Source organism: Stegodyphus dumicola, chromosome 4 (genome assembly GCF_044657685.1).
Source record: "Stegodyphus dumicola isolate Sdum_Otavi_A_Nest chromosome 4, ASM4465768v1".
NCBI classification, from domain to species: Eukaryota; Metazoa; Arthropoda; class Arachnida; order Araneae; family Eresidae; genus Stegodyphus; species Stegodyphus dumicola.
This window is the reverse complement of record NC_140771.1, coordinates 198,220,321-198,247,657: the sequence shown is the minus strand read 5'-3', so window position 1 is coordinate 198,247,657 and position 27,337 is coordinate 198,220,321. Positions and strand designations below refer to the sequence as shown.

At 32.4% G+C, this 27,337-nt stretch overlaps 2 protein-coding genes across 2 annotated transcripts in view; one reads left to right on the top strand and one right to left on the bottom strand.

Annotated features, from left to right (window-relative positions):
• The window catches only part of LOC118188011 (uncharacterized), a 145,614-nt gene that overhangs the window by 97,611 nt on the left and 20,666 nt on the right, over positions 1 to 27,337 (top strand). Inside the window, exon 5 of the mRNA XM_035358340.2 lies at positions 20,410 to 20,544. Coding sequence (XP_035214231.1) covers positions 20,410 to 20,522 — 113 coding nt within the window. The 3' untranslated portion in view covers positions 20,523 to 20,544. The remainder of the gene's footprint in view (positions 1 to 20,409; positions 20,545 to 27,337) is intronic.
• Positions 18,258 to 27,337, bottom strand: part of LOC146997795 (uncharacterized) — a 70,777-nt gene continuing 61,697 nt past the window's right edge. Inside the window, exon 2 of the mRNA XM_085815898.1 lies at positions 18,258 to 18,858. The gene's annotated coding sequence lies outside the window, so the exon portion shown is untranslated. The remainder of the gene's footprint in view (positions 18,859 to 27,337) is intronic.

Sequence of the window (27,337 nt, the reverse complement as noted above, 5' to 3'; positions counted from 1 at the left end):
AAAAAAAAAAAAACAGCTAATGGTTTTTGCTTGTGACAACATCTGACGCGACTCATTAAACATTTCGCTGTAAAGAGTGCAAAATTTTTCACTATTTCTGATTGTCCTCTTCTTTCTTCATTTTGGCTGATCTCCATTACAAAAATGAAACATTTCCTGTGCCTTCTTTAGCAATTTGTTTAACTTTTTGTACGTTAAAGGCTGTTCATCTTCTTCAGTATCGCTGCTTTTGCTGTCTGCTGATGTTATAAAGATCATTTAATTCTTTATTTGTCGTCTCATGATAGTCATTGCTAACTAATTCTTTGATTTCTCATTCTTCCTTGTTTGAAAATCCTTCTCCGCCTATTACTTTTGAAATTTGTACGATTTCCTTGGCTTCATTTTCAATAGATGGAAATTCTTTAAAATTTTTCATAACATCTAGCCAGAGCTGATGCCAGCAAGCAGTACTTGTTGATGAATTCACTTGTTCCCGTGCGAGTTTAATCATTCCTATGCAGTGTCTTGAATTGCTTCTAAAATTGTTGAATTATTAAAATATTTAACAACTTCTAAAATTGTTAAAATATGTTGAATTGTTTGTAAAATGACATAAGTGTATCATGCTTTCCTTCGCGTAGTGCTTTATTTGCAGAGATGTAAATACATCACATAATAGGCTTTGAATATTTTTATGATTCTACGATTAGATAAAGATTGCGATCTTCAGCGGAAGGAATAAATCCTATAATTGAAATTCTCGCGTTGGCAAATTAAATAAAGACAATTAAGATACTCAAGTACTCAAAATCGCGTTCCGAAGTCAGCGTTCGGCAAGAGTTTACTCTATTATTGGTCATTTAAAAGAAAGTGAGAATAGAAGTATTATAACGGAGAACAGTGATGCTGGAATTTTCTGTTATTTACATCAGAAAAAAGAAGTTACAAATTGTCTTACGTCTGCTTCTTCTAAAAGTATCAATACTCGACGAACATAACCATCTGAGCTAGGTAAACAGGCTAATATATTGTGGAAATAATTCAGTACAAAGATATCTGAAAGTAAGCTTATAACAGAATCTGAGCTAATAGGGAAAGTTAAGCAGTTTTACCAAAAAAGTGAATTTGCTGAAAGATAGATGTTTCAAATAGAAGAAAAAATGAATAAGTAACAGAATCTATTAAGCAAGTGAACTTTCGAACTTATTTGACAAGATTATGTACATTGGTATTAATAACCATTTTAAAGCAAAATTCAGTATTCTAAATTTCTGTAAATATTGTGTTTGATCGCATGGTTTTTTTCTGTGTAATTGTTTTTCAAAGTTCTAGAAACGACTTTTCCCGAAGCTTCCAGAAGGCCGAGCATTATCGTATAAAAATCATTCCAACAGTCAGTTGCTACTTAGTTCCAAGTCATTTCAGAGAGAGAGAGAGATTTTTCTTGCTTTGAAGAGACTTTACCTAATGTCTGCTTCTCCTTCAGTTATTTGGAGCTGTTACTTTTGCTGCGTACGTGGATGAAAAGGAAGAAAAGAGATTAGAAGACAACTCTTGGCAAATATTTTCTATTATATGAAACGTAAAACCTTTGATTTATCTTCCGTGCATCTTCCTACTTAGCAAATTGAGATAAATTGCGTGTTTCTTCCTTCTGTTACAATAATTTGAAGAAAATACGTCTTATCGAACTAAATTTTGTTTTAGTCAGGATAATCTGGCATTAGTTCAGTCACGAAATTACGAATTATCGAACTTTTGCTGCATGCAACCGGGTGGAAGCTTGTTTGTTAGGATCGACATATTACATAAAAGATAGTCGCAATCTACGTACCAAATTTGCGAAATTAAACTTTTTAAAGTCACCTCGGCTAATTGATGACCTGAGGTAAAGACGAAGTAGTAAATCAGCGCTAAATAACAGTAATAATAGTATGGTTATGATGTCGTATATGATTTGCATATATATGTGTGTGTGTGCAAGTTGATTTTTTAAAATACACTCGTGTACAAAATTAAGAGAATTTGCAAATTATGTCTATTTTTAAGAAGGTATTGAACTAAAGGTACTAATTATGCCGCCGAAGAATTATGCAAATATTCAGAGTCGAATACATTAGCGTACACGTGCGTTATCTCCGGAGCTGGGATTGTGGAATGGAAGAAATATAAGCATGCGAGGAGTTTTCGGCGATTTTTGTATTCGAAAAAAATAATAAAAAAAGTACACCTTGACGACATTCACTGTGTTTCTCGCAAGAGTTGGGTTAATTTTGTAAAGTAGCAGATAAAATGAGTAGTCACGAACATATGAATAACGAAATGAGATGGAAAATTGTTGGTTGATTGAAGGCAGCCCAATCAGAAACGGAGCTGGCTACGCAGTTCAACGCAACGTCCAGTGTCGTTACAATTTGTGGAAATAAATTCAGAACACTAGATTCATATCGAGAAGATCTGAACAAGGTCGACCAAGATCCACAACGACGAATGAGGATCGTTATTTAGCACTTTCAGCGTGGCCACACAGGACTGCTACGACTTCAGTGGAAGCCCGAATTTAGAATTTGTTTTATTATTTATGTCATATTTTCGAAAACTTTAACGAATTTTTGATTAACAAACTCAATGATTTCAAAGCGAGCAATGGCAACACTGTACGGGAGGGAGGAAATATTATCTCCAGCGCGCGAGACTGTGTATCGGAAATTCTAAAGATATGCTCTATTTAAATTATTTTTTGATAATACTGTTGAACTGAATTTTATGATTTAAGTGCGAAGAACGTGATATTTAATAAATAAAGGTAACATACAAAACGTTAAAAAAACGGTCCCTTTTGGCGTAATATAAAATCTGAAAACCCTCAATTTTTTTAAAAACATTTTTGATGATAAAACTGTACTCTGAAATGGTAGATCTTTCCTATTGCAATTCCACCTCCCCCCCCCTCTAGCTCCTCTGTCTCTCTCTCTCTCTCTCTCTCTCTCTCTTTTTTTTTTTTTTTTTTTTTTTTCCCCAAGCGCTTTTTTTTTCCCCCCAAGCGTTTTTTTTTTTTAATATATATATATATATATATATATATATATATATATATATATAATTCCAACTTCATGCGTGTCGCACTCTAGGTATCTTTCAAGTGCTAAACCAAAATCGTAAAAAATCAAACTTTTTTTTTCCATTTTCCGTATCATATAAACATTCTTTTTTTGGCAAGGGAGGCAGAGTCTCAAGTAAATAGATTCCTGTGATGGAGGGCTGCTTGTTTATATCTTAAAAATCCGAAATATATCGTTTTTTATCAGCATAACAGCGATGAGTTTATGTATATTTTTATTCTGTTGATAGGAAAAAATACCGAAAGTAATTTCCCTTTCTACACATCTCATTTTTCAAGTTAGATTTTAATATTCTTTTTTTTTTTTTTTTTTTTTTTTTTCTCCAGTACAACTCTTCTTTACCTTGTTTATTCAGTTTCACGTTGATTCCCTTGGGTAATTCAAATGATAAAATGCCGAAAGCCTGAACACTTTATATTATTTTTGTTTACACACTTTATATTGCCCCCCCTCAAGAAATAATGAACAAGGGGAATGTTTTGAAGAAATTTTCATTGTAATCTTAAAGTGGAACTTTTTTATTTATGTGCCTGCTATCATAAAACTACAGATTTCCTGTAAATCAAATTCCGTTGAAGCTTTAATTCGTACGGTTAATTTCTTAGAAACCATTAGATTTCAAGAAAGTTACGAAATGTTATTACATAATATAACTCTAGCAGAAAGGAAAACGCATATTGTGTCGCAGATTTTCTTGTTGTTTGCAGAAGCTGTGTTTGCCTTTATTTGCTGTAGTTATTTGAACGTTAAAAAATTATGGATTAATTTGAATTGCTTAGTTAGATAAAGCATTCGAAGATTCGACGCTCTGTCCCAGTGTTGATGGAGATCACTAGCGGCTGCAAATTTATCAACATTTTCAGCTACTGGTAATTTAGAAAAATTGATAATAAAACCAGTTTTCTGATAGTTCAAGATAAATTGATGAATAAAATATTAGATATAATATTATTCAGACTTTAGGAACAGCTCTGGAAAAGCATTTCAAATAACAATAATAGCGTGATGCTGGAGTGAATAATTTCGTTTTGAAATTTAAATGAAAGATAGAAAAATTAATGGGGTTTTCTTAAGCTCTCTGTTTTCTCGGCTTTCACCATATTAGCTTTTCTCTTACCGGTTTGGGACAGATTTTTTTTTTTTTTTTTGGCATGAATCTTAGTTTATTTTTGTTTATTGACTTCCCCCCCCTAAATTTAAACTCAAAATTTTAAGTTGCATCCAGAGACAAATTCAGAAAAGTGCTTGATAAATTTATAGTAAAAACTTTAATCTGCTCTTTGATAAAGAGCTTTAAGTTTTTAAAATCACTCCATTTCTTTCTTGTAGTTTTTGCTTTTTCCAGTTATTAAAGGGATTTCCATTTTTCTGTGATAAACGCACACGCACATAATTTGGTTATCACATAAAGAAGCGTTTCTGAAAAAGGTGTTTCTTTCAGCGCTATTAAAAAAATAATAATAAATAAATATCTGAAAGCTTTCAGATATAAATTAGGTCCAAAAGGGCGTTTTTTTAACATTTTGTCTGGTACTTTTATTTATTAAATATCATGTTCTTCGCACTTAAACCATAAAATTCAGTTCAAGAGCAATATCGCAAAATAGTTTTAAAGAGCTTATCTTTAGAATTTCCGATACAGAGTCTGGCACGTTGGAGATAAAAATGTTTTTTCTGTACAACGTTGCCATTGCTCGCTTTGGAATCCTTGAGTTTGTTAATCAAAAATTCGTTAAAGTTTTATAAAATAGGAAATCGATAATAAAACAAATTCCAAATTTGGGCTTTCACATGCCCATATTCGCAGTAGGATTAAGTCATTCGAAATTCGATGGCTCTTATGTACCGTTGTTTTATCACTGTGCGAGAAATATACATACATTTATGCAGATTTTTCATTATTTAATTTCTTCAATTATATTGCAGAACTCTAACATTTGGCGGCAACAATTTGAAAAGTGAAACGGACATTTATAGTGAACCATCGCAAAACGAAAACAATAGTCCTTCAGGGATAAATCCCCTTTGTACTAAAAAAGTTAGTTATAGTTTCAGTGGGAGGTTTCCAGCAGAAACTTTTGCGCGTACGTTCCCTGTACGTTGGTTAAGATTGGGGAAAATGTTTCGCGCTTAGCTCTGCCTTTATGTGGGCACTTCTAGGAGGAAGTCATCGCATAGATGAACGAATCAGAATTTCTGAAAGAGAAGATTTTGGGTAATGTTTTTTTCGACGCGCAGTTGAAGTGTTAGTGGGTTTTTTTTTTTTTTTTTTTTTTTTTGTATCTACTCCTTTAAAAAAGTGGGTGCCTAAAAGCACAATTTGCCTTAACTCCAGTCTCCTAATTGACGTCTAATAATGACTAGCCGCTGTCCCAGGTCTACATATATTGGTCTAGCAGTCGTAAGGAAATCATATGCTATTTAAATGTATTTCCTTCTGTTTCCTTGCTGAAAGTATTTCAATTCATTTTTAAATATTTGATATAAGTTTAAGTTTTTATTTTTGATAAAAGTTGGTTCTTTGTGGGACACTTCAGTTTTGGTCTTAATTAGGTATTGAAGTTTTTGATTTATTGATAATGTAGAAGTAGATGTCAAGAAAATTAGACCTAGGGAATTTTTAAAATTCGACTCACACCGTATTTCTGGTAATTCAATACCATTAGTTTTGTTTTTATATAACTGCTTTATTAATTGTACGATATTCCTCGTAATTGGTGTTTTACAAATTTCAATCAAAATTTCACAATCTTCGTCATTTAATTTTTGAAATAAAAATCCAAAAGCTGTTGCAGAATATGTAACATTGCATCAAACAGCAACGTTAATTCATCTTTTGTAAAAGAAAAACTCATATACTTTAAAATGAACAGAAATATTTTATTTGTAGAAGAACAAATAATTACAAAGTATTGATAACGTAATTAAAGTATAAAACCGTAAATACTTTAAGAGCTAATATTAAAACTGATATTCACCAGCAATTAAAATTTCTCTTTTATGGAAAGCAACATAAGTTTGTTCTAATTTCAGTTCAGTATTCTTTTTATAAAAGCAACATGTAAACTGTACCTTGTATGCTTTAGCGATGGTGGGAGCATATGTGCATCATAATTATATGTATATTAATTATCAAATTGTTGGTTAAAAAAGCGTCAATTAACCATTAAAACTGTTATGCTGTTTTTTTACGTTTTCTCAGTTTACCGGTGTTACAATATATAGGGACGAACCCAGGTAATGGAATCCAAAAATCTCACGTTTCTCTTCCTCTGCCACAACCTCTCAAGACGGCTTTTGGAATCAACAAGTTTTAGGAGCTCGTATTGCTCAAAGACGCTGCAATCAGATATGTTTGTGCCTTGTCCAGGATAACAGTCTACGCGGTCAGTAATTAAACACGTTATCTTTGAAGGCGGAAATCTGTATTTCTGTAAATAAATGGAAGACATATTCCTCGTCTGTTATGCATTTTTCCCAGTGCGATGAATTCAACTAAACCGTATTATAATTTTTATCACGAATCTTTTTTAATTTGCTATTGTTATATTTTAGTTTTCAAAAGCAGGAAAATAAGTTTAAACGTGTAAAAATCATAAATGTTTAAAAGGTTGCAAGTATGCAATTTGATGTGTATACTTAGCAATGCAATGCAAACTTCATAATTAAATAGTTAGTTACATTTAACAACTAAATGTTGTACCATAGTTGTTGTTTTTTTCGGGGGGGAATATCATGAAATCAGCATTTGATTCCATTTGTGATTCTTATCATGGGTAAATGCTATGAAATATATTACATAAAAAAGAACTGCGCGACAGAAAACACTAGTAAGAGATTAGAGCTCGGAGACAGTGATTGATGTTGGATCGCTGGAATTTTAAAATTAGAATTGTTTACTTGATTTATAGATAAAGTGGCCGTATCGAAATGGAGAATTGACATGATTAACATTTTCCCTCTCTCTGCCCCCTCCCTCTCCCGCTCTTTTTTGTGGATACTTGCAATTGCGTCCAGCAGACAAATTCTTTTATTGTTGACATTACATTTTTTACGATAAACTGGCGCTAAACGTGCTCTTTCTTTAATGAAATATCACTTTTTTTTAAGCAACCGAGAAAAAAAAGGCAAAAGCAAAATTGTTAGACAGAGAGCAAATGCGATGCAAAATGAAATTTTGAGAAAAACTGATTTTCATTCTGTTTTGATTTATTGTTTCAGTTCGGAAAATTTTAATTATTATTTGATGAATCGTTATGTAAGTGTTTTTAATAGTTTTATGCCGCAGGTTAGAGAAATTTATTGTAAGGAGTTACTATTTGTCGTACAGAAAGAAAGACGAAACGAATTAAAACTAGAGGTTTAAGACACTATTGCCAAATTAAAGTTAGAATTTTGATTTACATTGTTTCATATATATGTAAACTTGGCGTCTAGGAGATTTCTACGCTGACGACACACATTTAGGTGACTAAGTATTTATTCAGTTATTGATTGAGATACAGTGATGAGTATTTACAAATGAAAAAAGAGTTATAATTGAGAAGTTAACAGCTTCGCCATCTATTAATACGTCTTAGTCGAAAACATGACTGTTCTCTTTCGCTTCCATCGTCCATCCTTCGTCTCACTGCAATGCCGTTAGTTGTGTTGAGTTGTCGCGCTCCTGCTACTCATATATGTGAGTAATGTGTATTATAGTGTAGTTCTGTGTAGTAGACCAACGGCGTGTGTTGACCAACTTTTGAGAATATTCCCGAGAAAACAGCTAAGAATGCGTTCTTGAATGTTCTTGCTTCATCTAAGGAATATCGAAAGTTTTGTTGCCAAATGGGTGATTTCGCACCAAATTTGACAACCCTGCCATTTTCTTGCAATCCTAACTCCACTTTGCGGAGAAGCTATCTCATTTCAGCTGGGCTTTTCGCAACAGTATGTTGTAGGTATCACTCTGGAAATCAGCGCTAGGTTCCCGAAAGCTTGTTTTTTAGCTACTTAAAAATTATTTTCGGGTTTGCGTGAAATTTCCAAATGTCGCCAACAGCCTTTTCATCCGGTTCACTTTACCTTTTTACACAATTCAGGCTGTATAGTATAGTTGTGCGTGTGTAGTAATATTATATTTATGCTATACTATGTTATAGTAGTATGGTATGGTATGTGTTTTGCTTTGCATTATCATTTTAAATTTATAAATGAACCAGGAGTTAACAATAGCTATTTTATTTTGAATTTGGATTTATGGTTATATTCCAAAGTTAAATATTTCCAAAGAACAATAACCCGTGAAACCAATTAGATATCATTTAGGTTGTAATGTTAAATTGAGTTGCTTTCAGAAGTTACAAAATCGCTAAATATTTAAATTCAACAGAATGTCAATTTATATGCAGTAAGTAGACTGAGTATTAAAATTAGACAACTGTCAAGTAACTTGACACATTTTCTCTCAGTGGCTGTATTTGTACTTTCTCCAAAAGGAACGGAAAGGAACATGACTGTTTTGATTAAACGCCGCCGGGATGGCTGCAGTTTGAAGTCAGGGCACACGGAACTGTGATGTCGTCCTTGAGGATGAAATTTTATATACTCTTTCAAAGAGGGCTTTACAAGAAGTGAAGCTAGTAGGCGTTAAACTGCAGTAACAAGAAACAAAGAAGCTCATACTCAGTAGGCAGGATACCAAACAAAATGCAAAGCATCGTGCAGGACAACATAGCATTATATAAAAGTACTGAAGCACTAGTGACAGCTACTAATCAGTAGTGAAAATGAAGTCAAAAAGACTACTGTCCAGTATTAAAATGGGAAACTAAAGTACTTTTATTTTTCGTTTTTCGCAAATTTTCTAGCTGAACTGACTAGTATGTAAGTGAAAGAAGCTACAGTACTTATACATGTGCTGTATTCATTGTTACAGTAGAGGCTAATTGTTTTTACCGTTTCAGTGTCGTAATTGGAGTTTACATAATGCGAAATTCTTGCATTCGTAGCACAGAGGTTACCAAAATTTCCAAATTTGCTTTGAGCATTCCGATTTTCAGTAGATTTTCTTTCGGAATTATCTATTAGGCTGATGCTGGGTTTTTTTTTTTTTTTTTTTTTTGGGGGGGGGGGGATGATACTGACTTGTTATGTGCAGTCAAAAACATAGTAATATGGGGTCCCATTCTTACTACATTGGCACAGGTGTCTGTCAGTGTGTTAATTTATGGAAACATGTGGAGAAGGGACCATACTGGATCAGATACTGGGTATCTGTGAAACCCAAATTTTCTAAGGTTTGTGAACATTTTAGGAATGAAGTGATGTGGCCTAGGATTTGTTTCAACCATGTCTTAATGACCTTACCCTGTGGCTAACATGGCCTTCTGTGTAGGTTTTTTAATGTATTGTTGCGTTCTATGCGTTCGTGGATTTGGAATAATTGATGACAGCACTTGATGAAGAATCAAAACACAATTTATTCGCCAGTAAGCACTGTTACACAAGACAGTTTGAAAGACACGTCGTCGAAAAACTACGACAAACATGCTGAAACAGCAACGCAGCCTTCAGACTATAACGGTAAAGAAGCTTCATGACTAAGCACTGAAATACGGCGTGTGTTGACCAACTTTTGAGAATATTCCCGAGAAAACCGCTAAGAATGCGTTGCGTTCTTGAATGTTCTTGCTTCATCTAAGGAATATCGAAAGTTTTGTTGCCAAATGGGCGATTTCGCACCAAATTTGACAACCCTGCCATTTTCTTGTAATCCTAACTCCACTTTGCGGAGAAGCTATCTCACTTCAGCTGGGCTTTTCGCGTATGTTGTAGGTATGGCCGATCACTCTGGAAATCAGCGCTAGGTTCCCGAAAGCTTGTTTTCTAGCTACTTAAAAATTATTTTCGGGTTTGCGTGAAATTTCCAAATGTCGCCAACAGCCTATTCATCCGGTTCACTTTACCTTTTTACACAATTCAGGCTGTATCTACGCAGAAACATAAGGCCTACAAAAGAACAGCAAACCAAATAAATACATAAAAATACATTTCGTCGTGCAGAATAATAATAAAACTAGTAACCCCCCCAGGGTTCGTAGCAATCCTTACAAGTGCTTATAAGTCCTTATATTTGAAAATAAAATATAAAGGCCCTTATAGATGCTTACTTTTTCTTTAAAGCCCTTTTTTTTTTTTTTTTTTTTTTTTTTTTTTTTTTTTTTTTTTTTTTAGTGCTTATTTTTTGCTTTTAGTGCTTTTTTTAAATCCTTTGTTTTAATGAACGCACATTTTTTCCCCGTACCAAAGCCGAAACTAAATAAACAACTTTTCTTCCAACGTCAGATGGTGAATCAATCTTTGCAGCGTCAGATGGTGAATCATACTCCCGGATATTGCTTTCCCCCCTTTCTCTGCATTAACGTAACCTATGGTGCGCGCGAGAGTACAGAGAGGTGCACGTCGTTCTATTGGTCAAAGAATTGGTAGAAAATGGTAGAAAATTCCGGTACATTCGGTATTCTTTTCCTCCCATCCAAATACTACACACGTTTGAATTTCTATCAAGATTTTCATAATTTGCATTCTGGTTCCACGTGGTCAGTTCATATTCGTGTTTATTATGATCGTTATGCTTATATTATGAGCATATGCATGAATATTTATAATAATATAGTTGCAGTAACTGCTGAAGTATAGATAAACTTCCAAAAATGGGTGTGTTTTTACACAGATTAGCTTTCTAAGGAATAATATTCGGAATGGCTTAAATAAAAGGAAAGTAATCGAATAGTCTTTTTTTTTTTTTTTTTTTTTTTTCCAATACATTATACAGTACGGAGGTTGAGAGGTTCTCCCCTTTCTCCACAAAATCTCTAATATTGAAGCAGCGGACTTTTTTTTTTTTTTTTTTTTTTTTGTCACTGTCCAATCTGGATTGAATAGGACTAAAAGTTTTTGCGGGCTGCCCAACCTAAGCGAAAATTTATTCTATTCCGGAAATTTAACGCAGTCTGCTGAAAATTAGAATCAGAAACACCACAGATTAGTTAGTCTCTTTCTTTTCCTTTATTTAGTTCTTTATTCTCCGAATACCGGGAGCTGTTGATTCTGATTGCGTAATATCACATGTGGAAGAATTACGCCGCACGTATTGCACAATAGCGTTTGTGGTATTTTGCAGCGATAATTGTTTATGAGATTTGTTTATGAACACTTAAAGAGTTTTACTGTGCTTTCTAAGCAGAATATTTCTCAGTTCCGTTGGTCTATTTTTGTATGATGCACATATCGAAATGTCAAAATTATTTATTTAGCCGAGAAATCTAAAGAACGGTTACAATCTCCCCACTCCTCTTTTTCCAGTTACTAACCGTAATATTCGGCAATTTCCGAGTATGCGAGTGACTGCATGAAGCAATATCCCGTCTTCTGATTTCAGAAATGTGCCTCTTTTTTACTTAAATTACTTTGCTTGGAATATATGTTAAGGGAAAACTGTTATGCAATGAAAATTTAGAAAATTTTCAGAATTTTGATTTAACTTAAATTATTTAAATATTAATATAAGGAAAAATAAATTGTATTTATTATTAGGTGTCAAACAAATAAATACAATTAATATGGCTTATTATTATTATTTATTTTCTATATTTTGAACTGAAATTTCATCATTAAATCTTGTAATATAGTTTAGTTCTGCATAGTTTTTTTTTCCTCTCATTGTAAACTAATTCTGTAAATTGAACTGTCATTTAAAATTAAAAAAAAAAGTTAATTGTTTGTAATTATGGTTGAGGTAATGCTCATTCTCTTAATAAATATTACATTGCTCATATTTTAAATTACAAGTCTAATTTTTCTTTTAAGGTTATGCAGTTGTGTGTAATGTAATTAGACAGGTGCTTATTTTTTCCTTAAAATGTGCTTGAAAAGTGCTTATAGGTGCTTATTTTTTTAACTAAAATGTGGCTACAAACCCTGCCCCCCGATTCCTTAACAAATCGATTAATGCCTTAAATTAAAATGACAACCTAACGCACTTGTGTCCTGTACAACGTTAAATCCTTGTTTTTACTCCGCAATGATCTGGCTGCAATATTTTTTTTAATATATTAATACTGATGTTAACTCGTCAAGCGCCTAGAGAGAACTAAACGTTTTTGACTGCTCAATACTGCTGTTAAGTCATCGAGCGTAGAGGGAGAATTAAATTTTTTTGACTGCTTAATGCTGCTGTCAGATTATTTTTAATTGCTCTCCTTTTCGAAAACATTGTTGGAAACTTAAACAGCTGAGTGCGTCTGTAGTGGTTTAATATCGAAATGTCAATATTTTCATTTTCTTATGCACATATGCATACTTTTAAATATAATCCTTATATATATATATATATATCCTTATATGTGTGTGTGTGTGTTTCTAATATTTTTGTAATCTCAGCTAATGTGGAGGTTACAATCTCTTCTTTTTTTTTTTTTTTTTTTAAAAAAAAAAAAAGCTCAGAATTGCAACTAAAAACAGAACAACCAAAACATTTAAAATAAAATGCATCATTGAAGACCTTTTTTCGGGTGTTTTGTTTTCCTAAATAAGAAAGTACAGAATTATTTTTGGAATACTGCCAGCTGCAGCTACACATCCACGCCGCGAACATTTTTTCCTCTTCACCTTTCTGAATCATATTAACCAAGATGCTGATATCACTGGTAATGCTAAGAATAAGTAAGTTAAAAATAAATAATAACTAAATCTTCAATCATTTTAAAGCAAAAAATGCACAATTTACAAACATATAAGAGTAAAGAAACTGAGATCACTGAGCCGGGTTACAAAGTGGATATATATATAAATATATTTATGTACGTTTGGTGCGGCCGATTGCAACCAAAATACGAGGTCCACATCTAAATGTTATAGCAGTCCTATATACAAAATTTCAAAGTTCTGAGGCTACTCGTTTTTGAGTTATGCGAGATACGTACGTACGTAGGTACGACGAATTCTCTTCAGAATTCATTTTAAAGCAGTTTTATAATTTCTTTGTAGGAAAAGAGGCTTTTATTCTGTCCTTACGTACAGATGTCACGCAAAAACATCGTTAAATTGCATTCGATAGCGGTCAAAATGGATATTTTCATTGAAATGTGCTGCCTGAAACTTTTCGCAATTACAATACTTCCTTTTTACTTCGTACGAGGAAGTAAGAATGCGAACACTTAACACTGTGAACGTGAACATTGATCAGATGACTGCGTACACGGGGCAAATAAATGAGTATTGAGAAATAAAGAAATGGAAATTAATAAAGATGGAACTCTCAAGAAACAAACACAAATATTTGCATAAAATTAAAAAATAATTTTTCAAAATTAGAACTAAAAGAATTATTTATTAAATTATTAAATGCTAATTACTAAATTAATTTACTAAAATTGTAAAAATATCTGCAAACTTTTAACCACCGATGTTGATATTGGTTTCATTCGGTATTTTCTGAAGACAGGGTATTTCGTACAAAATTAAAAAAGGAGAAGAGGAAATAGTCTAAAATATGTGTGCATATTCCTAGGCTAAGACTACTAAATCAAGAGATGTGCGAATGCAAATTTTTTCCTCCTCTGTTCATCACGTGATAACGCTGATAAAAGATTTTAAAGGATTTGGCATGTATGTATAGTTGTCAATGTTTTAAAGGGAAGGTTTAATTGACGGTCTTGAAAGTTTCAATATGCCTTTCGGACATCACGAACGCACCAAATTTTATTCATCTACAGTTTTTCCCATAACCTTCCTTCCGTTAAGAAGCCTAAGAGAATTTTTTTTTTTTTTTTTTTTTTTTTTTGTTACTGAAAACAAAAGAAAAAAATATTCGAAATGATCCGCCCACCCCGCGTATCAGCATTTATTTATTTATGTATCAGCACTTCTGTTCCCGTCCTCGCATATATTTAAATTTGTATTTTTGTTTTTTAATCTTCATTTTTAATTCATGGATATTAATTTTTAACCAACATTTTAGTTTCTAAAATATGACAATCGAAGAGGCCAGAATTAAAAATTTGTCAACTAATTCAAAAATAGTGGTAATTTTCCTGTTACTATGAATGTGTCATATTCCAGGTAATTAAGCATTTGTTTATGTATTTAGGGGATAAAGTTTTTGTAATATCTGATCTATTGACTAATAAGGATCAATAAATGCACATGCTTTTTCACTGCCGTATTATTTAATGATCGTATTGCAAGAAATAAGACAGTTCAGTCTGAGTTTTTGGTTTCTTTGTGCGTGAATGTAAATGAAAGCGCTCAGAATGAGGAGTTGGCGGAAATGTATGTAACTTTGCACTGCAAGTGATCTGTGATCTCTAAAAATTGTACGAAATAATGATCTGGTGTTGGATTACAAGCAAATGCAAAAAGTAATCTCTCTGGCATCAATATTCTGAATAATGAGGTACAAATATATCATTGATGATAATGGTGCTTCATTGCGAAATTGACCGCAATATTCTCCTAACTCAAATGTAGTCATCATGGGGTAGGAGATCCATTTAAGTGGTTTGTTATCACTAGAAATTACGAAATTATCTTGTGTTCTCTCTTTTTTTTTTTTTTTTTTTTTTTTAAGCAATCGTTTCCTAATCATTACCTGGAAATCATGTATGTTTGCTCATTTTAAGGAAATATTAGCAACGCCCAGCTCGTATTCTATAAAACGTCTTCTGACTTGAGTAACGAACGATTACGAGCCAAAATGCTCTTCTTCGAATCTTCTTTGTAGAAAATGTATTTTTAAAAGTTTGTTCTTTGCGGGATACGTTAACTTGAATTTCTGAGTGCTTTCGTGTAGAATACCTTAATGCGTCTGAAATACGGTAGTCCTATTAAATAAAGAATATTTTGTTATTGTGAAGTTGTCCATCTTTATTTTTTAGGTGAAATAAAATTCCTGTGAATGATTTCTTATTTTAAATCCTATTTATGATTTGGACGATTTAACTAATAACTTATGTAAATATAATTAAATACCTAAGAGATATCATAATCTAAACTAGAGAAGTTTTAATACGCCCCCAGAATAGAATAAGTGAATATTTTTAAAACCTTATTAAAATGTGCTCAATATTGCCATTTGTGATTTGGCACAGTTACAAAATTTATCTGTTGCTGCATGCGATAAATCAGTGCTTAATTGAATCAACTGTCAGAAGAAATGACATCGGTCAACTTTTGGTGCGTATGTATTAGATAACGTGATGCACAACATTAGAGTGCCATTAAATATATAATCTTATTTCGATAATTATTATAACCCGTTCGACAAACCTCATACAAGAATTAAAAAAAAAAAAAATAAAAAACTCTTATTTTCTCGATGATAGAAAAAATTAAAGAACATAGAAAACAGTCTCGATCTAGTTTTTTGCCCTTCGAGAGGCAGTGCGAAATACAAATGTTAAGTAATGTAGGATAGATAGATCAGCATTTTTAATCGAAAAGAATTAAATGAAATCTACTTTTCCTGCATTGGCATAATTTATGAAACACTCCTTGATTATTCGTGAAATTAGCTATTTCTAGCAGTTTTTCTTCTAGAATAGGGCTTCTCAACTAGGGGGCAATCCCCCCTGGAGGTGAATTACATCGTCAGCCTTTTATTTAACGGTTAAGGTTTTAGTTTTAGTTTATGAATATATAAAAAAAAAATATTTTTATTCAAGTTTGAACTTTTATCAGTTTTTTTTTTCTTGTTTATTTTATAAAATTTATTAAAAAATAATAATCTGAATTTAAATAAATGTATATGTATTTTTCGAGCTTTGCGAAGGAGTGGGAACGATCGTTTAGCAGTGGTGAAAGGGGTGCATGGGAAGGAAAAATAAGGTTGAGAACCACTTGTCTAGAAAATGTGAAATTCCTCCAAATGTGTATAATGGATTAGTTCCATACAGCATCTATGGTTTATTTGGTTTATTATTATTATTATTCATTGTGTGCAGAATCTCTGTCGCCATAGTGTTGGAGACAGTTTATATGCAGTGTAGTAATTGATATTGTTATTGCATTAAGCTTTCATTAAAGTATAAATAATATAAGTTAGTCATAAGCAGCAGAATTCTTTTATAGCAGAGATTTTGTATTTCATAAAATGATTTGGTATAGGAAACTAAAAAGTATTGCAACATAGGTAACTAACTTAATTGTTAATCGGGCCTTGGAGGAATTCTTAGCATTTTTATTCTTATTACCATACCGTAGCTGCCAACTCTACCAGTTTTTAAATTTTAGTATTTGCTAAGCAGATTGTTTTTCAGCAATAAATGAAATTTATTGAACTGATGACACTTGTGCAAATTTCAGTCCGCAAACCGTAATGTTTTTTAGTTTTCTTACGAAATTCTATTTCATCTGAATTGTTATAAAATATTTTAGATATTTTAAGGACACTTTATGAAGATTCGGCCACTATTCAATTTATTAACATTTGTATTTAATTTATTTTACGTCAATATATAATACATTACTAATTTTATCCACATAATAATATGTACGTAAATTATGAATTTTATTTTCATCATGGTTAAAAGTATTTAGAGCAAATTATAGCATTTCTTCTCTGCTCGGGATTATCCCAGTACGAAAGTATAAGAAAATTACAAAATGAAATTAACCAAAGAACAGAAAATTCAGAATATTGAATTAATATGTTTTACATCGAATTATGTTATTAAATAGTTGAATAACTTGAATCATGTATTATAAAACGTCAGTTTAGAGTGCTTTTAAAATGATATCACCGCGCAGCGCTAAACCCTCGCTATAATTTCAGGGTTGACAGCCTATGCCAGTGATGCCCAACCTTTAGCCTATCGCGAGCACATTTCCATAACATCAACATTTTTCAAACATATTTCCAATCTTATGTGATACATCTTAAATATTAATTTCGGCAAATGGTTTTGAGATATATAATAATATTGATTGAACTTTATGGAAATCAGAGAAGCAGAGTTCAAAATTATTTTTTAGTGCATTTAGAATTTCCAAGTATTTCTCTGTTTCAATTGCCTTGTGGTTATTAATATGGCTTGATAAATTCTGAAAATGGGTGAAAATTCTTTCTTTCGTCTGATTTATCCACAAATTTTACTTTTTCTGAAAAGCAGTTACAGTCCCAGTCAATTGAAAAATGGTTTTTTTTTTTCTTTTCCCAGGAGATTTTCGTTCAGTTTGTTCAGTTTAGCTGTTATATCCATGAGAAAATACAGATCAGATAACCAATTATTATCGTCCAATTCTTTATAACTTTCGTTTCGGGATTCCAAAAACTGCTTTACTGGCGAAAGAACTTCTACAAATCGTTGAAGTACTTTTTCCCTGCTGAGCCATCTAACATCGGAATGAAGCAATAAGATTCCATGTTCGCTATAAAGTTCATCAATCAGCAATCAGTTATTTTATATCGTCTTGCAAGACACCTCTTATGACTCTAAATGCTTACTATATTTTAACAATTAAGAAATGTAAAAGAATGGTTATTTTTAAAATATTTTTTGTTCATAGCACATACAAAAAGATCAGCGAGCACAAGGTTGGACACCGCTGGCCTATGCGATATACTTTTATTGACAATCGGAGAATTTTTAACTTCTACCCCCGGAGTTTAGTTCAAAATGATTTACAAATAGCTAGGTCACAAAAATAATATTAACGGATAATTGAAAGGTATTACTATTTTATTTTATTTTATCGTAATGTACATTTTGTCAAATTTCTTGATATCAATATCCGGCTCGAAATTTTTTAGCGATTCTCGGAAGTCTGTGTCTTCTAGAGGCAAGTACGCCTCCATTTCACCATTAACATCGTTATCATGATGAGGCATCAATTAAAATTGTTTGTACACAAAAAGAATAAGCAAACATACTTCGGTATTTAATTGCGACTCTGTTTTCCTTCCGTATACTACTTGTAGAGAATATGACTGAAACACATAGCTCCATATCTATATATTGTACTATATATTGTGCATTTATAATCGATTGCACATCATCCTTTTTGGGTCCATCGGATCCTTCCTTCTTGTTGCATCATCAATAATAATTATCATTTATTTTCAGTCGCTTATAAATTCGCCGTCTTTACGATTATTTACTTATGGAGTCATTACATATAATTGAGAATTATTTTCCTTTGGTGAAAAAGTTATTATTTAAATGCAAAGGAAATATTCATCGAGAGATTTCTATTTTCTCATATATAAGTAAAACTTAATGTATAAGTTATTAGTAATTTTTTTTAACTGGGTATTTTTACTATATTGCAGTGGTACCTTGTCATTAATCCGTTCCAAATCCTTGGGCTTATATCAAATGGGTTTATTTTTCTAATAGTAATTAAAAGGAAAATAATCAGTCCGTTCTTTAACAAAATTTTATTGTTATCATTATAACTCTCTTTAATACTAGAACATAAATGCAGTGAGTGACATATATCGCAACATAAATAAAAATATTTTTTTCTTTCTGTTAACCGGATCAGAATCAATTTCTCAACATGCTCATATGTCTCTGATTTGTGTTTGATAATCGATTTCACGCATTCACAGCATTAGCCGATTTAATAGCATCTTTGTTTTTCGCAATAGTAGATATCTTCGTTCTTGGCATATAGTATGCAGTAGTCAAGTCTTGGATGCGCATGTCGTGTTTCTACTTTCCCAACAGTTCCATTTTCACTTCCATGGTGATCCTAACCACTTTCTTCACTACATGAAGAAAATTCTCATTAGCTTTCTTAAACCACGTTGTTAAAGAATTAACAAAATTTTACACGAAAAAATATAAAATCTTATGAAAATTCAGAGTTTCAGCATACAGAATAATAGCAACAGGCGTACTGACGCTCATTAACAGTCGTAGCGTAGTAAACAAGGTTAAAGCGCGCAGTTGTAATTCAATTACCACTGTGTGTATATATCTATATACATAGAGAGAGAGAATAATAAGAATGAAAGGCATGATTAACTTGTACTCTTAACTTTATTAGATATTCAAATTCCGATTTTGAACTTGTTTTTCCACGCTTAGTACGAAAAGTGGCGATAAATGTTCATCTCCCAAACGAAATTTTACTGTCATTTCGCAATTTCTATCAACAGAATATGGAAATAATAAAGATGAAGCCTAATGTTTGTGCATAACACAGTGAAACGTAAAATTGACTAATTTGCAAGAAATTTTGTATGTGTGAAGCAATGGAAAACACCTACCAAAGCAAATTCTTACTTTTGACTGTCGATACTAACTTGTTACAAACGTTATCTTCGTCGCATCTTTACTAGTATTGAAACAATTTCTGCACTTGGCCACACTTTTTTTAGCTTCTTCCTGTTGTCGTAACTAAACCGGAATTGTTTTATCTACTTCCTGTTTATGAAAGCATTAAATATTAGCTGCATGCTAACCCAAATGAGTCTGCCTAAAAAATATCAAACACTTTATCTTCCTTAATAACACTATTAACTGTCATTTTCAATCAAATTCAGGTTTTTTTCTTGTTCAATTCAGCTAAAAGTTGCTTTTTAGTAGAATAACAGTAATGAAATAATTTTGTGGTAGGTGAGAATTTACGACAAAGAGACAGAGTGCTCTTTTTACAGACAATGATCAGAGATTGCTCTTTGTCAATTTTATTTCTAGTAGAAGTTGGTGGAACATTTGTCTAACTATATAATACAAGAATAAGGCCAACCTCTTTTTGGATTTCTTGTATATCTTGGATTAGTCGAGCTCTGAACTAAATTAAATTCGTGTGCCTGCACTCGATTCTCTGCTGTAAAAATCGAATTAAATTTTTTATATGCACTAAAAAAATAGATTGAGAGAAAAAGCAGCTCTGGAATATTATCCTGACATCTCAGCCTCGTTTCTTCATTTCGGAATCATGTCCGAATAAGCTACACAAACTTTTCAGTATTTTAAACATTTACGTAGTTTATTAGCTACAGCTTTTCTTAAAGGATTAATGCGTGTGGTAGTAAACAGCGTATTACATGGTCACTGAGAGTCATAGTCAGTGGCATTGTGCCATGACTAAACTTCGGCTTCCATTTAAGAACTTGATATTCGTGTTCTTTCCTTCATTCGAAAAAATTCTGTATATACTAATATATCTATATAATCATTTCTATATTTCGTAGAAAATTACACTTCAGGAGTCAGTGTAATTTTCTACGAAATATAGAAATTATTTACTCTTAATTTTTGTTAAGCGGATATTAATGAATACATCATACTTTCTCGGTTTATTTTCACAGGAAGGTATGTTGGTAGTAGACCAATCAAACTAAGGAAAAGTACATGGAGGGATAGAAATATCGATATCGTCAAAAAGAAACAGAGAGAAAAAGAGAAACTTGGCCTTTTGTGACGTGAAACGTTTCAGAATTATGGTAAGTAGCAATACTAATTTTTCATTTAATTTAATCTGTTAGCATGTCTTTGTAAATAAAAAATATATGTAGTAGGCATTCCCTTTTACTTCTGAAAACATGCAACATTCGACTTTGAAATATGAAACAATAAAGGTTTCATAAATCATTATATTTGCGGCAAAATTCCGCTTTTCATTTGTAGCTTTTTATGTTAGTAAATCCCTTAAGTGAAATCTATCTGTATCTAAATCATTTAATCATGAACTGAATGTTAAAAAACGCTTTTCGTAAATGTCACAGAATTCCTTTAAAAAAATTATGAAAATCTGAAATCAGCTTCGACTTCTTCATAAGTACAATTAATCATTTAGAAGGTAAATTAAATTCTTAATTCATGGCGTTATGCTTACATAATGTGTTTGATGGCCTAACGTCGTCTTCAGATTCTCAATTGATGATAGCGTAATATTTCCTGATAGATGTTTCCTAAACTCTTATCTGTTTGAAAGCAAGAGTTTATTTTTATTTATTAAGTAATTGAGGCTGCGATCGAAAGTTAAGATTTCGTTGTATGTACTCATTTCTGTAAGATGATTCGACAGTTCTTTAAGTTCGACAGTCAGAAGCAATAGAAAGGCAAAGCAAGAAACAATGAATAAAAACATAAACCACCAAATCAAATGAATTAGTGGAACAATACTAACACGTCAAACATGAGAAAGCATTTAACAACGAGTATGAATAAATTAACAGAAAAGTAACAACTTAAACTAACTGAAAATTAGTTAAAAGAAAACAGAGAGATATAAGCAATGGAAGATTTGTAATCTGAGTTTATGATTTTCGTTGAAACTGATGTAGTACGTAATACAGCGACGAAGAATCGAATTACAATTCGTAACTGAAGGAACCCTCGAAGAATGACTTTGTGATAATGTCAGAAGTCATGTGAGTTTACGAACGTATGACTTCGCAAAAATCACATGCTGTCTGAATTCTTATGCTATTTTGGGGGACATTTCTGTTCTTCCCTTACTACTGTAGCTGAAAATTTTCTGGCAACACAAACCTCTACTGCCAGCAATTTTACAAAGTAAGAGGGAAAATTGACAATGGCCAGCAATCATCAGTCGCAAAGATACAATCTTTTTATCGTGATAACGCTAGATTTTATGTTGCTGTAATGGCTCAGCAAAGGTTACTGAAAAAGTGTACAGTTGGAAGATACAACTCCACGCGAGTATTCATTTGACCCTGTCCTCCAGACTATGCATCAAAAACACCTTTGCTTTCCAAATTTGAGTTATATAGAGAACATCAAAACAATTTTATAAGACCTTTTCTACTGTAAAATACAGCAATTTTATCAGTATGGGGTAATTTACTACCAGATAGATAGATAGAGGTTGCAAATTATGCTGATAATGAAATCATACATGCTTTACTTTTTGTGTTCTTTTTTCTTTCTGATAAAAGAAGGGTTAAAACATCTATGCACATCAGTTAAAATACCATGTTTATTTACGCAGCGTATAATAATCAGCTGCACTAACAAGTAAGGTTATAATGTTCTTCATGAAAAAGAACCCGGTCGCTAAGAATTTGATTGTATCCATCTGGATAACCAAGGTCTGTCCCGAAAGTAATGAGCCCCATTTTCTTCTGCTGCGACTATCCGTCACACAGCGTTGCCGCTTGTACGGAAGGGTGGATGAAGTCTTGGGAACACAGCGCGACCAACGCCAGTCGGATCCGAGCTCCTGGAGAGTCACAATGCCCGTTTCAAAGAACCCTTGTGTGAGTGCTTGGTCGAAATCAAGATGGAAAAAAACTCTCGAGCAGCGATACGAGATAAAGTTTTGTTTCAAACTTGAGAAAACTCCGTCAGAGACTTTTGATCGGAGATTAAAAAAGACATTTTGATCGTCGGAGATTAAAATATTCTTCAAAGGGCAGCATTTGGGGACCCTGGAGAACATCAAGGCGGCTACGACGAGGTTACTAAAGGACATCCTTGTGACGGACTTCAGGACGCATATAAGCATAGAAATCGCGTTGGAACAAATGTGTTAAAGCAAGAGGGATGTATTTCGAAGACTATTGAGTAATTGTACGAATTGGTTCGATAAATTTCTTGAAAAAAAAAAAAAAGGCACATTATTTTCGCGACAGACCTTGTGTTACATGTTTCACTCATTGACATTGTGATTTTTTTTAACATGCTGCTCTTTACAGCTATGTGTAAATTACCTGCGGTTCCATTAATCTGATTCATATTACAGCTTGCCTGCGCTGTTAACTTCGACCAACTGAGACAAGTTTTTGTTTCCTTCAATCTCCCTCCCAGCATTATCTTTTTAAGGTTCGAGAATTTTTGTCACTACCGAGAAACTAAATTTTGTTTTTCTGATCTATACATCAAAATAAAAAATGAAGTTAGTTATAGTTGTAATAATTTTCTAAAGCTTTTAAAGTTAGGAAATTTCGGTTATTTAGATAAGAGAGGTAGTCTTGACCTTTTTTTATCTTTTCAAGAATTTTTAGGCTAAAAATCATATAAGTTATGCCATAGTAACAATTTTATGGAGCATGAATTCAGGTGCTCATTTTAAGTCTTATGTAATTTGTCTAAATCTGAGCAAATTTTGATATCTTTTCTCTTAATTGAACTTTTGTCTGAAGTATGTGAATTTCAAATTTTAAATACAAATATTTCCTATTTTCATGGATGTATAGTGGTCATTTAAAAGTGGCCATTTAAAAAGTCTTTATGCAGTCGAGAATCGCTACACGACTGCTCATTATAACGATCATGCAAAAAGTCCCCAATTTAAAATTTGTTTAGTTTAATTTCGTTGTAGCGACCACTCGTTATAACGAATTCTATGTTAAAATTCAGAGGATCCTTTTAATGAAAGCCAATCACCACTACTATGGATATGTATATATATATATATATATATTCTGATTGTTGCTGATCAAATGCAAAGAATTCCTTTCTGTAACGAAGCTGAGATTGCGTAGAACAGCTTCTCTGCTTATACATTAAGCTTGCAGAGCAAGCAGTTATACAGGATATCTAATCCTTAATGTTCTATTTTTAACATTTCTTATATCATTCTTTCACGGAATTTTGTAATGAATTTTGTATTTTAAACTAGAATACAGAAAAAATAAGCAATTGACGGCGTTCTGTACTTTTTAGGGCAATTAAAATTCAGTGTTTGGTTCAATTCTTTGGCCACGCCTGTTCCTGAAAACAAGTTATAGTTATGCTATAGCTTAATATTTGAAGAAAAATTATATTTTAACTGAGTTTATCCTAGGTTTATAATGTACTGCGCGAGCTTTTTAGCCCAAAAGGGCAATTTGCCCCGAAGGGCTATTAATTTCGTTTTCGCACTTTGGGTTGGTTCGCTATAAAAGTCTGAATCACTTTTCAAATTGTTGCCACCAAATATTAGAGCCCTGAAATATATTTAAAGAAATTAAATAATGAACCATCTGCATGAATGTATGTATGTTTCTCACACTGTAAAAAAACGGTGCCAAGAGACATCAAATTTTGAATAACGTAGTCCTCCACTCGAATATATGGGCATCTGGCAGCACAAATGTAAAATTTGCTTTATTATCTATTACATATCTTGTAAACGTTTAACAAATTTTCGATTAACAAACTCAACGATTTGAAAGCGTTCCATTAACATTAACATCGCGGGCATCTTCAAGCACGGGTGTTATGCGCGAGGTTTCTTTACATTTTTTACTGGTATTGTGTTGGTAGCATAGCAACGCAAAGACGTTACAATGTCTAACGCTATTTTGTGTCGAACAAATTTGAATTTCTATATCACTTTACAAAACCTGTTTTAGATCCCCCGTGAAAAAAATGCCCCTTTGGGCGTAATATAAAATCTGAAAGCTTTCAAATTTTTATGTATTTTTATTATAAATCTACTTTTGTGTGCTGTGTGCGATTGTTAATATTTAACGCAACGAGTTAGCTCTCAAAATTGTATTATTACGACTTACCAACCGATTGAAAATATTGATTGAATGTTTTAACATTTATAACTATTCAGTCGTCCAGACGGTATAGTGGTTAGGGGCGCCGCCTGCGATACCAAAGGACCGGGGTTCGAATCCCGGAGAAGGCATGGATCGGACGAGAACCGGCACTTTCAGCATGGTATGGCCGTTTACAGAAGGCATGGATGTCTGTTTATGGGTACGTCTGCCTTCGAGTGTCATCTTAGTAACTACGCAGTAAAGCCTCTCCAAGCTATAACGCAGAGAACCATCGCCAATCCGTCGTCGCAGCTTTTTTTCAAGTCATCCTATTACAGTAAAGTCTGACAGAATCCAACTTGTGAAAAATAAACCCTGCTTCATTGAAAACTGGGCTACGGAATTAAATTGCAGCAACAGATTTAAAAACAGATTTTAGATTAACAGATTTAAAAACTGTCATTATTTACTGGTAGATATTTATTGCTATCTCATCTTCATATCTTATTTTGTCTCATTAGTCTTTTATGTGTACCATATTTAACGGCTGTAGCTCAAAGTTCTATTCTGTTGAGTAATGCATTTGGGTTTCAATGAAATAAATGCATAAAAGAATTCATTTCTAGAATTTTTATGACATTTCATAGATCTTTCTCTCTCTTTAATGTAACAAACTACAGTTATCGATTATTAATAACATTTTGAATGCATTCATTACACTGATATCAGGTTCAACAAACATTGGGTCCACCAGAACCCTGCACGTTGCTGCTTATAAATGATGTTCAAACAAATGCTTGATTTATCTTTGAAATATTATATCGTAATTATTGGACAGGTGATGAAAACTTGCAAACCCCGAACGAATTCAGAAAAATCAATATATCCGAGGATTTAGCGTAAATTATATGCGTTAATGATGAGAATTCGATATCCATTAATCGGCTGGGTCTGGTAACAATTAGAGTTCTGTCTGTCATACTTGCGAATTTTTTTTCCTTCACCCTGTTGGTCTTTCAGCTGACGTTTATGGCAGTATCTGACATTGAGAAGTGGTTCAAAATGGCATTTGAAGACTGCAAAGTATATTTGGTTTGTGAAAAATTTTTGACTGAGTGTTGAGGTTTGACGTTTGGGTGGAAATACGAATATGATATGAATTTCTTTAATTGCATTTTGTAGACAAACTGTGCCCACAAAGGTCCTTACCTAACTTTCATTTTCGCAACCACTGATAATAGCCATATCCATCAAATTTTTTGAAAAATTTCTTTCAATTACCTAAATATTAATGCATTGACGTTTTTAAATTTAAAAAAACGGTTTTGTTAAAATTCGGGAATCTAACTATTTATACATTTCCACAGTACTTACATATAGATAAACTTTACGCTCATTATAAAAGATAATATACAAAAAGGGCCACTCTTATAGGACAAAAATTGACTGAGATATTTCATTTTAGAGATTATGTTCAGGAGCAGTACACAAATAGAATAATGAAAGCTTTGCACACAACTAAAAATAAAAAATGAGTTTAGAAAAGTGATCTGCTATTAACAGATTAAATGACAAGCATTTTGGGGCAGACTTGAACAATGTAAATATTTAAAAAAAGAGAGAGAGAGAGAATTTCCGGATTCTTATAGAATTCTTGTTCTACGTAGGCTTCAGTATTCGCACATAGCATTATTTACATAAATAAAAAATTGTGAATTTTTCTAGTTTAATGAATGTTTTGTGTGAATATTAGGTAATAGTTCTAAAGTAATAAAACTTCATGAGAATAATAATAACGTAATTTTAGCATTTGAAAACCTATAAATTCTATAATGAAAATTCTTTTGTTCTGCCAGCTGAAACGGAATTATAAATTAAATAATGTTAATTAAAATCTCATTAAAATTTTGCTGTATTGTGAAGCACAGTATTGTTTTTCACATGCTGTGGAGTCTACATATTTCTGTGCTTTTATTATTATTATTATTATTTATACTTTATTTATTATTATTTTAAGTTGTGAAGAAACCTTCTCACAGAGAGCACGATTTTTTTTTAACATAAACTCGGTTCCTCAAGATTCCCTTAAGATTTTTCGGTGATTTCTCGGTCCTTTAAGATTCTTGTTAATGAATATTTACTGTAATTAAAACTAAGTTGAAGAAAAGCGATACGCGCTATATGCCTTGCATAGAAATAAGCTTACATGTAAATCAAATATGGCGTAAAAAAAAATGCAAATATAGTAGGTCATACTGCGTGAGTGCGGTTTATTTATTTATTTATTTTCCTTGGGAACATACAAATGTAGTTTGGTTAATGAGTATACATCCTACTATGAATCAAAAAGAAATTATGGTGACGTGCAAAAAGGAAATAAGTTGCAAACAAATTTGGTGAAAAAGATCGAAAAACAGAAAATTGTCTTGTGCGCCGTGTTATTGAGTGAGCAACGCATGATTTGTAATCAGTCATTACCAGTCATGTTTCCTACTATATCTTCTAAAACACCTTCAATTTGGTAAAAATTAGAAAAACGGAAAGTTATCAGTTAAAAAAGGTCAATATAAGGATGAAAGCTGTTGTGCAACTTATAAGATATGTGAAAAATGTAGTAGGATGAAAATTGAAAACGAAATTATAAATGAAACAGTTCCGAATACTTGAAAACGGCTATGTAATGCTAATTGACCGGAGAGTCATAAATATATAATATAAAACTAGAAAAGCCAAACATATCAAATACTATAATCAACTGAAATAATCTGGTAATGTGTTAAAAAAATAAAATAATTTGCAG